The sequence below is a fragment of the Folsomia candida genome, unplaced genomic scaffold, assembly GCF_002217175.1.
Source record: "Folsomia candida strain VU population unplaced genomic scaffold, ASM221717v1 Fcan01_Sc003, whole genome shotgun sequence".
Classification (NCBI taxonomy): Eukaryota; Metazoa; Arthropoda; class Collembola; order Entomobryomorpha; family Isotomidae; genus Folsomia; species Folsomia candida.
The window spans coordinates 1735907-1751431 of record NW_019091195.1 but is presented as its reverse complement, the minus strand read 5'-3'; the positions used below and the strand labels follow the sequence as shown (position 1 = coordinate 1751431).

General features: G+C 37.0%; 2 protein-coding genes and 1 long non-coding RNA gene across 4 annotated transcripts; 2 read left to right on the top strand and 1 right to left on the bottom strand.

Moving 5' to 3' along the window:
- The first annotated feature begins 682 nt into the window (after positions 1–682).
- Positions 683–2194, top strand: LOC110846485 (calcium release-activated calcium channel protein 1). Of its 2 annotated transcripts, none has more exons than XM_022093255.2 (5): positions 683–1001; positions 1084–1186; positions 1264–1481; positions 1570–1599; positions 1672–2194. In XM_022093255.2, exons 1-5 carry the CDS (start codon positions 816–818, stop codon positions 1936–1938), a joined length of 804 nt encoding a protein of 267 aa, XP_021948947.1. In that variant the 5' UTR covers positions 683–815; the 3' UTR covers positions 1939–2194. The 2 variants fall into 2 exon arrangements, with proteins under 2 accessions (XP_021948947.1, XP_021948946.1); XM_022093254.2 differs by having other exon boundaries at positions 1567–1599.
- LOC110846486 lies at positions 2195–4329 on the bottom strand. The gene is made up of 2 exons (XR_002547587.2): positions 2672–4329; positions 2195–2601 (listed from the first exon to the last, which is right to left on the bottom strand). It is a non-coding gene; the product is annotated as an uncharacterized LOC110846486 (long non-coding RNA).
- A 97-nt stretch (positions 4330–4426) lies between these two features.
- Positions 4427–15395, top strand: LOC110845727 (sodium/potassium/calcium exchanger 3). The gene is made up of 12 exons (XM_022092208.2): positions 4427–4774; positions 4847–5095; positions 5173–5196; positions 5266–5367; positions 5552–5613; positions 5688–5835; positions 5907–6101; positions 8354–8509; positions 10791–11003; positions 14267–14368; positions 14816–14871; positions 14936–15395. The coding sequence occupies exons 1-12, from the start codon at positions 4573–4575 to the stop codon at positions 15221–15223; spliced, it is 1797 nt and encodes a 598-aa protein (XP_021947900.1). The 5' UTR covers positions 4427–4572; the 3' UTR covers positions 15224–15395.
- The last annotated feature ends 130 nt before the right edge of the window (positions 15396–15525 follow it).

Here is a 15525-nt window from a genome sequence, read left to right as displayed (position 1 = left end):
AAACATTGATATTTTATCCAGAACTCAATTGGTTGTAATTGCTAGCATGAAATTCTTTCAATTAATACGTATGCACATGTATGTAAATATGTATGCATGCAGTGATATGACAGCATATGAAAGGTTGAGTGAATCTGTAGTGACACTGATTTGTATAAAAGCTACTGCAATATAAAATATCTACAATTTCCAACCTACGATTAAAAATTGCAACACATCAACGACATGATAAAGGAGGAATTATTTAAGTTGACTACTTCATATTGAGCAAAGTTTTGTAGGAACGACACATTTTTAGGGATGAGACAAAAGATGATTTGGAAATGGATCGGTAGATAATTAGTATCTTAAACGAATCTTAATAATTCGATAATTTTGTAGTCAAATATTTTCATATGGACTGCAATAATAAATATGTAAAGACATATTCACATGTACCACATCCCACAAAATTTCAAACGGCTCTAAATGTGATGCAACCCATTTATGTCAAACATAAAATTAAAGATATGATTGTTTTAACACGTCGGAGAAACTGTATATTAACGTTGTACAGGATGTGTACTGGAAATCTATACTCCGATAAAGAGTTATCAAATCAAGAAGCATTTGACACTTGATAACGCAACACGCCTGTAGTTCACACATGTACATAAAACAATACATCAGTCTTTTGCGCAGTTTCACACAAAAGAGCATATTATCACAACAGAGCTTATCATTCAACGAATATCCTCATTCAGCACCGGACCACGTGTTCATACAGAATAACGTTTTTCCGATTTTAAAATAATGGCACCCCGATAAAAAATTAAATGATTCTGAGTACAAGTAAAGTAATAAAATGGGACACTGTGGACCTCGATCCTGCCTCCACGCCAAAATTGACCGACCCAATTTGGGATAGTGAAGTGATCGACTCTTGGAAAAGGTTACATTGGTGTCAATCTCATCTCAATACCGTAGTTCACATAACAAACATCATGTCATTTTTCGCAATAGTGAGTAAACCTTGGATTTTTCTCTCATCTTAATTCTAGATGTACATATGTAAATGGATGTCTTTATCATAATATATTTTAGACTGCCGCAGTCGAACTTCAAATCCAGCCAGACCTCGCATCTGAACCGTTAATCATTGCGTACGTGGTAACTACTTGTCTGCTCGTGGGGACAACAATCATTGGTAATTTTAATCACGATAATAATTAAAATCATAAAAATCATAGCATAATAATAAATGGCGTTGTACAATTATCATAGTAAAAATTGGGTCCTCCACAATCCTTCCCCATATCGAAGCAGTCAGCGGAATGGGGTCCAATAGCTCGGAAGTGTTCACATCTCCACATGACCAACTGTTTGATCATATTTGCATTATCTGCTTTCTGGGACAAACATTCGCCCCGTTTCTCTTTTGTATGGATCTCATTCTAATCGCGTGGATCAAATTCGCGCATTTTGCTATAGAAGCACCAATGGTACACATGTAGATGCAAATATAGACCTACTTACATGGATATGCATATAAAATTACAAATGTACAAATCTGTATTTTTGGTCCAGAAGGCAGTAACAGCGATAATTGTTCCTGTTCAGGTGAAGACCTAAAAATTAAATGTCTAGCAAATTTTTTAGATCGTATGACTTATATTTAATACTTGTAAATAGGTTGTCATTTCATTGTTTGGGTATATAATGATTCGCCGGATTCAAAGATTTAGAGAGGAGCACAGAATCTACTTGAATCGCGGACCTACACGAAGATATTCTGAAATTGCGGAAACCTGGAACGAGAACGAGGACGAACTTGAAGTTGGTCATCATTCTGAAGATTCCTCTTTACTTGCCTCGTATCGAACTAATACCAGTTATGGAGCTGTGTTAGGGAGCGACGACGTTTTTAATCAGTGCAAAGTTTTGGTAGATATGCATTAACGTTTTAGAGCTTAATTTTTCAATTTCTCAATCCAAATTCGTTTTACGGCTTACATTAATGTGTAATATGGGAACAAACTCAAATGGTTATGCATAAATCTACATATGTACATACAAATTATATGACCTGATACCTTGTTTTAAATTGATGCATCATTTTAGCTGAGATAAAATGAAGTTTATTTTTTGTAATTGTTATTAAAACTTGGGGTATTTAAGTACAACTGAAATATATGCAATAGAGTTCAACTGATAATTAGCAAAGCAGAAATAATTTATTCCAATCCTTAACATTTTTTCATACAAATTGTGATCAAAATTGAGCATAGTTGAAAATGTTTCCTGTGCTTCATATTTCTTTGGATGATCCAATAAAACTGATTAGCTTGGATTAGTAACGTTGGGTGTGACTGACGTTTATTTGATGTGCTTGGGGTTGTGGCTGTTGTAAAATCACCACGGTCTGTGGTGGAAGGTCTTCTTTCCCCACGAATGAACATGCGTGAATCACAGCAGGGACGCAGCACAGGAGTCCAAGAAGCCAATTTATGCAGCAATCCGATCCGCACCCACGCTTTATCATGACGAAACAACATGGAAAACAGCAGGCACACATTGACTCACACATCTTGTTGTATTCTCACAGGTTTTGTCGTTCCAAAACTATTTAAGTTCCAAAAATTATTAGTTATTTACATATTGCAATGCCTAAAATTTCAAAAAATATTTTTACCAAGGGTTAAATATACCAACTGGCAGACGGAACAATGTCGATAAAATGATGTGGAGGCTATGCCGAAATTAATTCTCGAAAAAAGCTCTGGTATTAACAATACTAAAATGTCACTTATATAATACTTGTCCATTCGCTACACAGCCAACTAAGATTAGATTGTATAATCCTTTGCGAGTTACAAAAGTCCAGACTGAACATGCATAGCCCGAGTCAGCCATTTTCCTTCTGTTACCTTCGAAAACTTATGATATGAGTGTTACTCTCTATGAGATCGATGTCTTGCAAACGGTCGTTATTGTTGCGTTAAGATGGCATAAAAATCTTGAACTTTGCTTAATGTTTGTAAATCTGGTACACCCCTCCACTTCATGCTTATTTAATTTCATTCTCCTACTTAAATCAATTTTCGTAAGTAAGTTCATACATGCAACACAACAAATAATTTCTTCATTCTTGTAGATTGTTTTTGCGAGTTTTTTATTAAGATTAGGGATTTTTTAATGTACGACTCATTTGTAGTCAGCTTTTCATACGTGTAATGTGTATGTATATGATAACGTGTGCGCAATTATATGTGAAAATAAAGGTAGAATACATAACAAATTTTCCTAATATTAGCCTTCTACGACCGAATATTTCAAACCAACCCCACCTTCGGTCAACCACGTGGCCAATTTTCTCCCCGAAAAGAACTTAAGCTTGTATACTAATAAATATGATTATGTAAGTAATATGAAAATCTCAGATTCTGTCTAAAAGTAGATTTCAAATTGGAAATCAATTGGTTCAGCCGTTTTGGCCGTATCCTGGCACGGACGGATATGTCAGTTACCTACATAAGTCCTGGCACCGGCTAACGAAACACCACCATGAAAACTATATGCAAGTACAAATGTATTATCATAGACATAACTGACACTATGTTCATCCGTTTAGATTAGTGCAAATACTCAACCTCGGATTGTGTACGTCTATGCAGGGAGCAAGAAGGTCAGTGTTTGCTATACGAATTCTCACATTGAGTTGTCACATACTGAATAATTATTCTGTTTAAATTGGATTGTTTGTTCATTTAGAATGAATTATTTATCAACGTGCAATAACACGCCACTAATGCTAAATTTAAGAATTGAATGCACTCATTGTTAATAGGTTCCAAAAGTTTCACTTGTATGTGGTATAATAATATAAATATCCCTATTAATTTCCTGAAACTAAACTATATACACAATGAAATCCAAGTGTTTATTTCGGATTAATTCGTATTGTATGCCTATTATTCTGAAAAGTATTGTGTAAAGAAGTCATGCAGTTCATTTTCAGACTGTTGAGTGTTTTGCATACTCATGAAATGTATATATTTAAATATGTATGTATGTACATATTGATAGAGCGCATCATTGTTTTCAAAAAGATCATATGTTGAATTTAGTAATTGGAATGAGAAGAAATTTTCAAAATAATTCATATTCACCGGGAGTTTCCAATAAATAAACTTAATTATTAGTTCATTGCTCGTACCTATATGTAACAATTCTTCCGAATTCATCCAGGAGGGAAAGAGTATATAACAAACCAATAAAAAACAGGGTGTTGATTGACCTGTTATCTTATCAATTCCCACGACGAGGAAAAAAATTGTTTATAACGTGAATATGATAAAGGAGAATCCAAACAAACGCGTGTGCAGGCATGCTTATTTATTTAACAAGTCACAGGTTTTGATCATGCGGATTCGACTATTTACGTGAAGTTGATCAGTTGATCTGCCTCACCCCGTGGCATCTGATTTCATTCTATTGTTTTAATTTGAGTTATGTGAAGTGTGCTCTCGTCCACCTGGTGACACATAAGTCAGGACAAAAAATTTCATGTAGAAAGTTATTTTTTGTCCCAAAATGGCTCAAAACAGTAAAGTGGGCGGAATATCCGCCCAAACTTTTTCCTGTCATGAAACCCGATTACTGCGGAATAAAAAACGTGGAATAAAGAGACGAGTTCAACTCTTATTATGGAGCGTTTTGATGGCATATTTCTCAATGACGGCAGTTTCCACCCAATCAACAATATCCCCCACTTCCAGTTTCAGCACATCTATTGGCATGTACAAAACATGGGTACAAATCAGTTCCGGGGTAAAATTACATTAATTTATATATATAATTTTGGCAGATCGTTCCAACTTTACCACAAGATCGTCCACCCTGCAACCAGATCCAACGACACAGACATCACCCACGTCTCCATCGGAGGATTGCACCCCGCCGTCCATTGACGACTTTCCTTCTGACCTGTTTACCCAATCAGAACGGCGTCATGGCTGGATTGCTGTTCACTTTGTCGTCAGTGTCTACGTGTTTTACGCTCTGGCTTTGGTTTGCGACGAGTATTTCGTGCCAAGCATCGAATGCATATGTACTGGTACGGAAGTAGCTACATATTTAATAACTAGCATGACTTATGAACGAGTGACCTTATGTAAAATTATACTCTTTTAGGAATGCATTTACCCAGCGATGTGGGTAAGACTTTTTAAAGTGTGACACAGTGTGAGACTTAAAGTGAGACTTTTCCCTTACTTTAAAAAATAGCCGGAGCCTCATTCATGGCCATTGCGACTTCATCCCCAGAATTGTTCACGAATGTGATTGGCACCTTTATTACGAAGGGTGACATCGGGGTTGGGACAATAGGTAAGTCGACTTTAGCTTGAAATAGTTTGTATTTGCATATAAAAGTTGGGGGGTTCACTGTGTATTCGGGTGGCTGGTTAATTTTTGACTTCCATTTCAATTGAGAGCTATACAATTCAAACATTTGATAAATTGAATGCTGAGACATTTATTGAGAGTTATTATTTTATGCTGATGTTTATAGTTGGAAGTGCAGTGTTCAACATTTTGGCGATTGCGGGAATTTGTGGAATGGCTGCTCAAACTGTAAGAAGAAAATACTAAAAATTTACTAAAACGTGTTTTACCATCGAATTCCATTGATGATTTTATGTATACAGGCACTCCCATTAGAGTGGTATCCGCTAACGCGAGACTGCTTTTTCTACTCCATATCTGTCATACTACTAATTGTGGCTCTTACAAATAGAAAGGTCTTTTGGTACGAGGCCTTAGTGCTTGTTGTCGTCTATGTAATATACATTTTCGGTAAATACATTAACAATTATTTTTGAAGCATTATTAAAGGCTTAATATTTAAAATGTCGAATATTTTCTAGTCATGTACAAGAACACGGCTCTCAAAAAGAAAGCAGAGGAGCTCGTTGACAAGGTGTCGAAGGGTTGTTGTGGCAAGACTAGCGATCCGTACGACACGGAAGTGCTCATAAAGAAGAAAAAATCTCGGGGGTCAAGTCGTCGAACTTCATTTGTCGCCGAACTCACAGCATCCACCGAAAGGACGCCCCTAATTGGTAACATGAATGAATGAATGATATTTGAATATATGTTCTAAAATGGGTTGAAATGTTGCCAGGAAGTATTTGCAGTTTGAAATTTATTATATTTTTCCAGTCATGAGAAACTGAGTGGTCTGCTGGTGTGTTTGTCTTGTTTGATGATAACCATACCCTGCATGTTTTCGTGGTAAAGCTCAAATCGTAGAATTTTGGATTTGTGTTTGCTCCAGGCATTTTAACTCATCTCAATCTCTTTTATTTGCTCAATTGAAATCCTCTTCCACGGTTCTCAGGATTGTGATCGAGCGTATCCCTTGTTTTCGCACATACGGTTCTCCACACATCCATCCTACACCAATCCTATAATTTACATTTTACACGTGTCAGACACACTTTAAGTCCTACAAACCATGGCTGCAACCACTCTGTTGGCAGAATTGCAATATTCTGTTGTGAATATTTTTGTCATCTGTCTATCATGGAAATACATTCATAGTTAAACGTTCTGTTAGTGAAAGGGCAACATATAATAACCTGAGTCGCGTCATTTTCCAACATGCATACGTATTTACATCATAAAAATGCACCCATTGGCCAAAATTTTAAAGCTTCCACCAACGGATTTTTCTAGAAAGATAAACACATCATGACAAAATGTTCCAAATATATAATAAATCTACATAATACATATCCCTTTATTTTTGTTTCACAAAGTTCCGCCCGTCCATTCCTGATCCCATCCAAATGCATGCACATATTTAGAATGACAATTTGGGTCGAGTCGGGTGCATGGAGTTGATCCATGCCTGCAAGCTAGTTGATCAGACAGGTACGTTCTCCGCATCCGATTTTCATTTTAGTGGGTTTACAATGGTATGTTTCCTCCACATTTTCCGTGGTGAAAGTCATATCATTTTTGCAAAAGACTTTCAACCCAGAGCCTCACTTTCCTTTTAGCCTTGAGAAAGTGGTCTGAGAGTGAAAGCATGATATGAAATAGTGATGAGATTTTGAATGAGCGAGAAGAGAAGTGCTATGAGTAGGAAATTGAGTGGGAGGGCGCTGAGGGATGATGATATAATGCATACAGTGCATACTTATTTCCTCCGCGTGCAAAAGTACACGTAGATATCGGTCTGGTTTTAGGTTTTGTGCTGCTTTTCCCTGCATCCTGACAGAGAGAGAGAGAAAGAGAGAGAGAGTAATGAAGTGAGGTGAAAAATGGACGATTGATTATGTATTGGGCCCACCTGGTGCTGATGCATCCCATTTTCATTTCTACCTCCTGGATTATTGCACCAATTCCAATCTCATGTGATGAAGAAGAATGGGAAGCCTCACGCGCATTCAGGAGAAGAAGACGCAGTGAAAAATAAGAATAATAGGATAGTTTATGTTGGTGGTCTAAAAATAGGGATAAATTTGACAGGTGGTTGTTACATGCTGGTTAATTATGTTGCTGTCCATGTGTTATCCTTTTAACAATAGGTGTTGAATTCAATCAAATTTGCTTTCAAACAATTTACAAAATGCAGAATTAGAATATTATACGCATCTAAAAGTTTTGTGTAGGCAAAACATTGGTATGTCCGCAACACACGAGATGACAAAGAAAATTTTAAGTTGAAATTAACTCTGCTTTCTAAAATATCTAATTAAATTCATATTTTGTCATCGTCTCAAAGTTTGCAGCCAAGTTTTCATCGTACTGAAATTAATAGTTATCCATGTTATTTATATCTCATCTTTAGTGAATACACATTGTAGTGGTTTTGAGACTGATGTGCAATTTACCTATTTCTGTACACGATGGCACCCTCAACGAACATTTATGTAATTATAATGACCTGTGCATTAGGTTTTTTATGACACGCAGCTGGTAACTCCATGAATGACACTTTCTTCAATAAATAATGAAAATTCCAGGAAGTTGTCAAAATTGTGCAAATAACATTAAACTGCTCAAATCTATCAACTCTATCTCAGCTAAAGTGGTTTAAGCTCCAATTTACCTTGCACTTCTCTTTTCACTTGAAGAGATTCCCTCAATTGCACCAAGAACTCTTCAGGAGCATATTTATCTTGTACATAAAGAAACACAAAGATCGGCATACACAAGCTCCATAGAGGCAAATTGAAACCGTCGTAGGACAGATATGCATAAATATGAAACCAATTGTTAACAGTTAAATCGGTCTACTCTCAAAATTTGAAACTTGGAAAAACATCAAACTTTTTCATGAAATTATGTATTTTTTAAATTTTAGGAGGCGACGAAGAAGGCGCTCGAAGTCGACATTTAAGCTTCAGCCAAAGTTATGAGCGTTTAGCGAAGGCTGGTCGGGGAGACGATATCTCTGCAGAAGCACTGGATGAACTCTTGATCGCAAAAGCATTGCAGGAGCAGGAAGAAGAGGAGAAAGGTGAGACAAAAAATTTACACATGAAACTTTCTTAGCTGATGAACCGAGGCAAGCAAAAGTATTATCTACGTATGCTTTCACTCGTAAAATATGTATGTAGAACAGGTTGAGTTACTACATAAATGGCAATTTTTCAGTCTTTCGATATATTTAATCCCTTCATGATTGTTGTTGCTGAGAGGGAATTACGGGGAGTACGTTGTATGACCTCTGCTCAAGTGCGGGGATTATTTTGTAGTATTGCAACATTTTGCTCACTCATAGTTATTGCTTCATGACGTTCAAAATGTGACCTTAATATAGACATACATTAATAGATGTAAACTTTCACCTTTACGCTCGGTTAAGATTATCGTGGATATTTTTGTGCATTTCCATAAATACATTAGTATGTTCTTACAATTACATAGTTCTCACAAAGTGTAAGAACTAAAAACTTGTTAGTAAAATTAAAAATAACAAATTGGTTCACTTTGCATTTTTCTCAAACTTGTTATGCTTGTACCCTCAATATGTACATATTTGTAAAATGAGATGCTATTGGGCCTTAAATCCACAACAACTGTATATATTTTTGTGTATTGATTAATGCATCAAAAGAAACAAATATTTTGCACCTTGTCAGCAAAATCACTATTCGTCAAAACTCACAAATGCATATTAGGCGAGAAAGGTAAGCTTAAACTTGGTAATTTGGACCTCGTTAGTTTAGTTTTTCCTTAGTTCGACCAATTGAGTTGTAAATTTCCACCTGAAATAATATTAAAGTTTCTTATTACGGAGTTATCACAATAACATGCAAAGTTTCCTGTTACCATATAAGTAGTACGAGTATATATTATGTAATGCATTATTAGAACCGGATGCAAAATTCGACTACACACATACATATCTTAAAAAGTAAGGCGACAAGTAATTTTAATGGCGTCGCACAAAATTGAATTAAAATCCCTTTTCTTGTAATGATAATGGGTCGTGTCGTTTATGAATGACCTGAAAATAAAGCACTTGACAGCCTGCTTCAATTAGTATCACTTCCGCTGCCTTGTAAATATGTCAGTCACTCACCACCCACCATCTCATTTCGGCAGGAGTGGTGCGAGGACATGCGAAATATTGCTGATGATGGTAAACGTCAAGTTAAGTAGTATGTACCGAGAAGGTTTTAGGTTACCTGTCCGATTCTTTACACTTTTGACTAATTGGTGCTCACTCGCTATTTACTTTTGCTTCCGTGTGGCTTGAGTTTCTCCTATCGGTCCGTCGATTCCTCCAGCAATAAACCAGACGGCACCTGTTTATTTTGAAAATAATCTCGAGAAAACAAACCCACGCCGACGAACCGACTCATTAAGTCATGTCGGGCTATTTCTGACTTTCTCTCTCAAGGTAGAAAAGCCAAGTAGCAAGTATGTCAATGTTGATGCAAGAGAGAGAGAGCGAGAGGAAATACTCTATATTTTCGTAGCAAGTTGCTGGAATTTCTTTAATGAAAGATTAATGGCACTTCTTTACATATGTATGTACATTTGTGTGTACATTGAGTGTGCCGTTTCACTGAGAAATTCATTTCTACGGTAGAAATTCTACCAAATAAATCATTAATATACAATTATCTGTACTTACATATTTGTGTACTTATATGTCCTGAAAAAGAGATATGTTTTCCCTCATTATGCTTCTCCAGCAAATATGTTCCAGTGGCCTACATTTAGAGCAAACTCGCGATAAGTTCTTACTACTGGATAACTCACCAGATTCTGGCTTATTGTCTTTGCTTGGTTGGGAATAATGTATCAAGTTAAGACGTAAAGAGTTTACTTACTGAACCAAATCACGTCCTTTGTTTATGAGTCTATGAATTTCGCAAATCTCTCCTCTCCGCCCTGGTGAACACTTTATTCTCCTTTCGATCCATAATATCCCAACAAATAAATCACTTGTGTATTCATTCACTGTTTGAATCCAATTTTCTTCTCAGCACTCTCAGCCGCTACACGCTTCCATGTTTATACCGACATAATTAATAACTTAATCTTAAGAAATGTAATCACTGGGGGTCGGCTGGATTAAGACTGATATTTAATCCCATGCATTCAATTTCTCGACTATTCTGAAATCAATATCCACACAAAGTCTAAGCCACACAAAGGAAGGTCTTTGTTGAAGCCAACAAACAAAGTTTGGATAAATAAGAGCGTATTTTCTTGTAGCTGAAATACTAGAATGTTCAATTTATACATATGTCATCATCACAATACATATTTTGTTCCATTTTCAGACGAATGGGCCGTGTTTTCCATTCCGAAGGGGGCGTCCTTGTGGATAATTTTCCTCTGGGCGGTAACCTGGCCGGCTCGTTTCTTCCTTCGAATAACTGTGCCGGATTGTCGTGAAGGAAACTGGCGTTCTTGGTACATGGCGACCTTCCTCATGTGCATTGTTTGGATCGCATCGCTGTCGTATCTGATTTCATGGATGATGACGATAATAGGTGAGTAAAAAGTTTATGGTTTCCTTCCTTCGTCGCCAAGTTAATAATAGTCGCCACCCAGCTACATACATTCAGACTCATCTTTTCTGCAATCCCACCAGTGTTGCAAATTGCATTTTAATTGTGCCACGAAGGTCGTGCAAACAAACCCGCATCATTATCCGTCTCATTAATTACAAATTATCCCTATACGTATGTAAATATACCCATGTTCTTGCTAGATATACTCACATAGGGTGGAGTTCCGAGGGACAAACTCGTTAGAAAATTCCTTCTTTTCGCCCTCTTTCTCTTTTTAACTCAAAGTTAAGTTAATGAATATTGACGGGAATCATTACGTAGATTTATAATTATAATAATTTTGCTCATCCTGAAAAGATATCAGTCCATCGATGCCACGTAGAGAGGTGAAGGGAGAAACTTGTGTGTTGGCCTCTTCTTCCTCGAGAAAGTTGACTGAATAACACGACCAAGGTAAAGGAAGGCTCTTTGTAGTCGGGTCGCTCCTTCTCCATTGCATCATCCATACAGTAAATCTCAGAGGAACTTTCTATTCTTGAGATTAGATTAGATTTACAACTGCCCTGAGCCCCGAAATTGTTTGATCAGATTTCTCCCCAAATTTCTCATCGCACTTTGCCTTCCTTATTCCTCTCTCAGTAGTGCTTTCTCTCCTACATTCCGCCTCCCTTTGGTCCGATTGGTGATACGACAGATCAAACTTTGGCTGAATTATTAAATTATTAGAGTCTCATGGGTAGTCAGCTTCTCGTCCACGTCACTGCCATTCACTTACTTATGTTCCACTCACTTAGAAACGGCCGCAGCAGCTTGACTTTTGGAGAAAGCAGATTGAGATTTAACCAAAATTGGGTTCACACGGACTCTCCTAGGTTTGGCGAGTCTCCAAACTTTCACCACTACAAAGTGGGCAATAACTCTGTCGGAAATTTTGGAAAAAATTGGTCCTCCATCAGAAATAGTAGTGTTGTGGATTATACCAAATTCCAGATTAGACGAAGGTTGCATTCGTACATAGGTTTTCATGTCGGATGTGATGATGATGGTGGTGAGAGAAAGTGAGAGCACTCTAGACGAAGCACGAGGCGGAAGATGCCCTCTAGGTAGTCGTAGCGTGGTGTTATCCGAGATAATAATTTATTCGCGTGGGATAAACAATGGGCTCACATCGGCGGAATAAATTATTGTTGTCAGAGGAAATGCACACGACGGGGAGGAGGGCAAGCCTGTCGTAAGAATAGCATGCATAGTAAATACTGAGGTGGAGTAGAGGTGTAAACTCGATAGCTGGTGGGCACCCTGTAGTAAATGATCGTAGTATTCTCCAAAGTTTGTGAGTGAACTTGATGCATGACTGCTCGACTGCATATATTATGCATATTTGAAACTCGATAAAGAATGTGTTATATCATCAGATGCGGTGAAGATCAATCGGGTTAGCGCGCACAATGTGACAAATCATCCACCAACTCCTTTGTACGTAATCGTCATAAGTTTCAGTTTTTCGTTAAAGTCGCATAGTTCCCCATGTGGACATTTATTGACGCAAAAATATTTGCATGGACATCATCCATATTTGCATGATGTATGTATGTAGTTGTTGATGTCGTCACTTATATACTCGTTGACATTATCATATCACTCTGATGCTACTACGTACGTGCATCAATCATCCTTCTATTGAATTAGGGGTACAGACAAAGGCCATCCGTATATTGTCGCATAAATGACAACACCCACATGAAAGCTCAATAAATTAGGTACATACATCTATTGTGATCAGACAATTTCTTTTGACTAACCCAGCGCTCATTGCAAATCTAATCAAATCCTACGCATTCAAGTTATTACTACAACCTAATACATACGCGGAGAAGTAAATTGCATGCAAATGAAAAGTTGTAGGATCACCACAACTAACGAGCCAGCCGCTTTGAAAGTTTGTCATTTTATTAGAAATTTGAGACGAGAGAAAAGAGAACTCGAGCGACCTTTAGTAGGTCCGTGTTGTGTTGTGTATTGTTGTCATGTCCGCCCATTGTTGTTTGTGTCGCGGTTTGGTTAGGCTTTATTCTTTTGTGCCACCATCGTCATACTTATCGTCCTCGGCCGTATTGTGCTTTTCTACTGGACCGAGACATAGGAGAAAGTTGTGAAATTCCATGTCTTAATTTATTTTCATTCATATGCAAAGTAATGAAATATCCCAAGGTTTTCACATACTTGCGTAAGCCGTCTGGTATACTGATATATGTTCATGGGCAAAATCCGTGTAAATTGTGAACTCTGACATATTGTTGTTTTACATTAAATTATTAATTTTATCCCAAATATCCATCTCTGAATATGCAGATGTAATATGTGCAAACGTGTCAAATGCTATTGTTGTTTGGGTAGAAAAAAATTTCTTGGAACAGACGGAAGAATACTTGGATAAACACTTGCACATGATTTCAAGTGCTTGTCATCCCACTCGTCTTGTCCTCCTAGCACTTTCGTACTTTCACCTTATCCACAATTTCAAGTGCTTTCTATGTATAGAAATACATGTGTCTCATATTTAAGTGGTGTTCCTACTTACATATTTAATCCAATGTATTGCATTGTATTACATGAACACGGTTTCCAAGATGTTAAAGCTTTTTGTTTAATGATCATCGCTTTCTTCCATGCTGCGTGGGGACTGATATTTGCACAATAATCAATATTTCTCTCCAAAACCTGCTCCTCTATGTACAGCATACGTCAACGTTTCGCGTGATGGTGGGTGAAATTGGATGGAAACGTATTATTTACTTTATTTTCTAGAGATACAAAGTTCTTGAACCTCTTAACAAATTGACTATTCCATTTGAGTAGTGGGGTGGAGGTGAAGATGAGAATGTGTGAGATCCATTTGCATAATTTGGTGTAAAATGCTGCTCTTTCTTTATTACCTGGCCTGAGTTCTTGAACATTAGTGCTTTTTTTGAGGGGGAAAGTAAACAAGAAAACATGGCTTAAAAAATTTGTATGATTTCAGGAAATTTGCACACGAACATATTTAGATTGAAATTTTATGCTTTATTTTCCCCTGTAACAAGTCTAGTTGGATGGTAAATGTCAAGTTTGTCGTATAAGAGACCTGTCCAAATATTTATTTTACATTAGAATTATATCCAAACGATAGAAATACTTGAAAAAAGTTCGTTGCGTTGTGTTTATTTGTTTATTTGACTTTATATTCATTTTTTGTCTGCCAGGTCACACGCTCGGAATTCCAGACAGTGTGATGGGACTAACTTTTCTGGCTGCCGGTACTTCAATCCCAGAGGCCGTGAGTTCGGTTATTGTTGCCAGACAAGGTGAGCAAGCATGTGCAGATTATTTATTCGTGCAGCAGGAAATAGTTTATTATATGCACAATATGTGCATGATTTGCAGAGCATATTTTACAAGAGACGTAAAAAAACGGCTCCAAAAACCCTACAGCACTATGCATAATGTTGTATAATGCTTACATATATGCATGTACCTAAATATGTTACCCTTCTTATTGCTTGGCTCACAACCACCATGAAAAATGGGTTATTGTACATATATTGCATCCTCCATGTCATTTGCCGTATATAAAGTTTGCATGTCGTGTTGTCGAGAAAAGTGAAAATTAATATAGGTTTTGTTATGCAAATCCACTCCGCCTGTCTTTTATATTTGCCTCGAGAGAGAAAAGTCCGTTATTAAAGGCGAGCGTTTTCATCCCTTGACTGACAAGTCTTTTAATGATCATCATCTACCTTTATTTTTAACAGGGCTCGGCACCATGAGCATTTCCAACTCTATTGGCTCCAATACGTTTGATATTTTGGTAATGAAATCTATTCAATGTCGGTAATAAATTAAGTTATCATGTAATCGTGCACATTGAATAGGTTTGTCTCGGTCTTCCCTGGTTGATCAAAGGCTCCCTCATTGCTTCGGACCCTGTGCAGAACTACATCCAGATAAATTCAGGGGGCTTGGAATACTCGGCCATGATTCTGATGGTATCTCTGATCCTTCTCTATGGGACTCTGGCAGTCAACAAGTTTTATCTGGATAAGAAAGTGGGCTTTGCAGCTTTAGCAATGTATGCAGCGTTCCTCGTCTTTGCCTCATTATTGGAGATGAACGTCTTCGTGACGGTGAATCTGCCCACGTGTGAGATATTTGAAGAATAGATTGACCTTTATATATTTAATCTTAAGCTAAATATTTAAGAAATATTCCGTTTATGTTAAATGTTTAGTACTGAATTTTATCGAAAGATACGGAAAATGTAAAAATATGCACATTTTATAAATACATTAAATGTTTTACTACGTAATAAATACTACTGGATTTTAAAATCTATTTCCGTACATTTTCAACAACGCAGAATAAATTTATGCACTTATTCTCTATATGAAGTGATATTTGAGCCTTTATTTAAGTTTGTCTGTCTACCCATCCAACCCACGCCATGCATCTACTCTCCTTTATT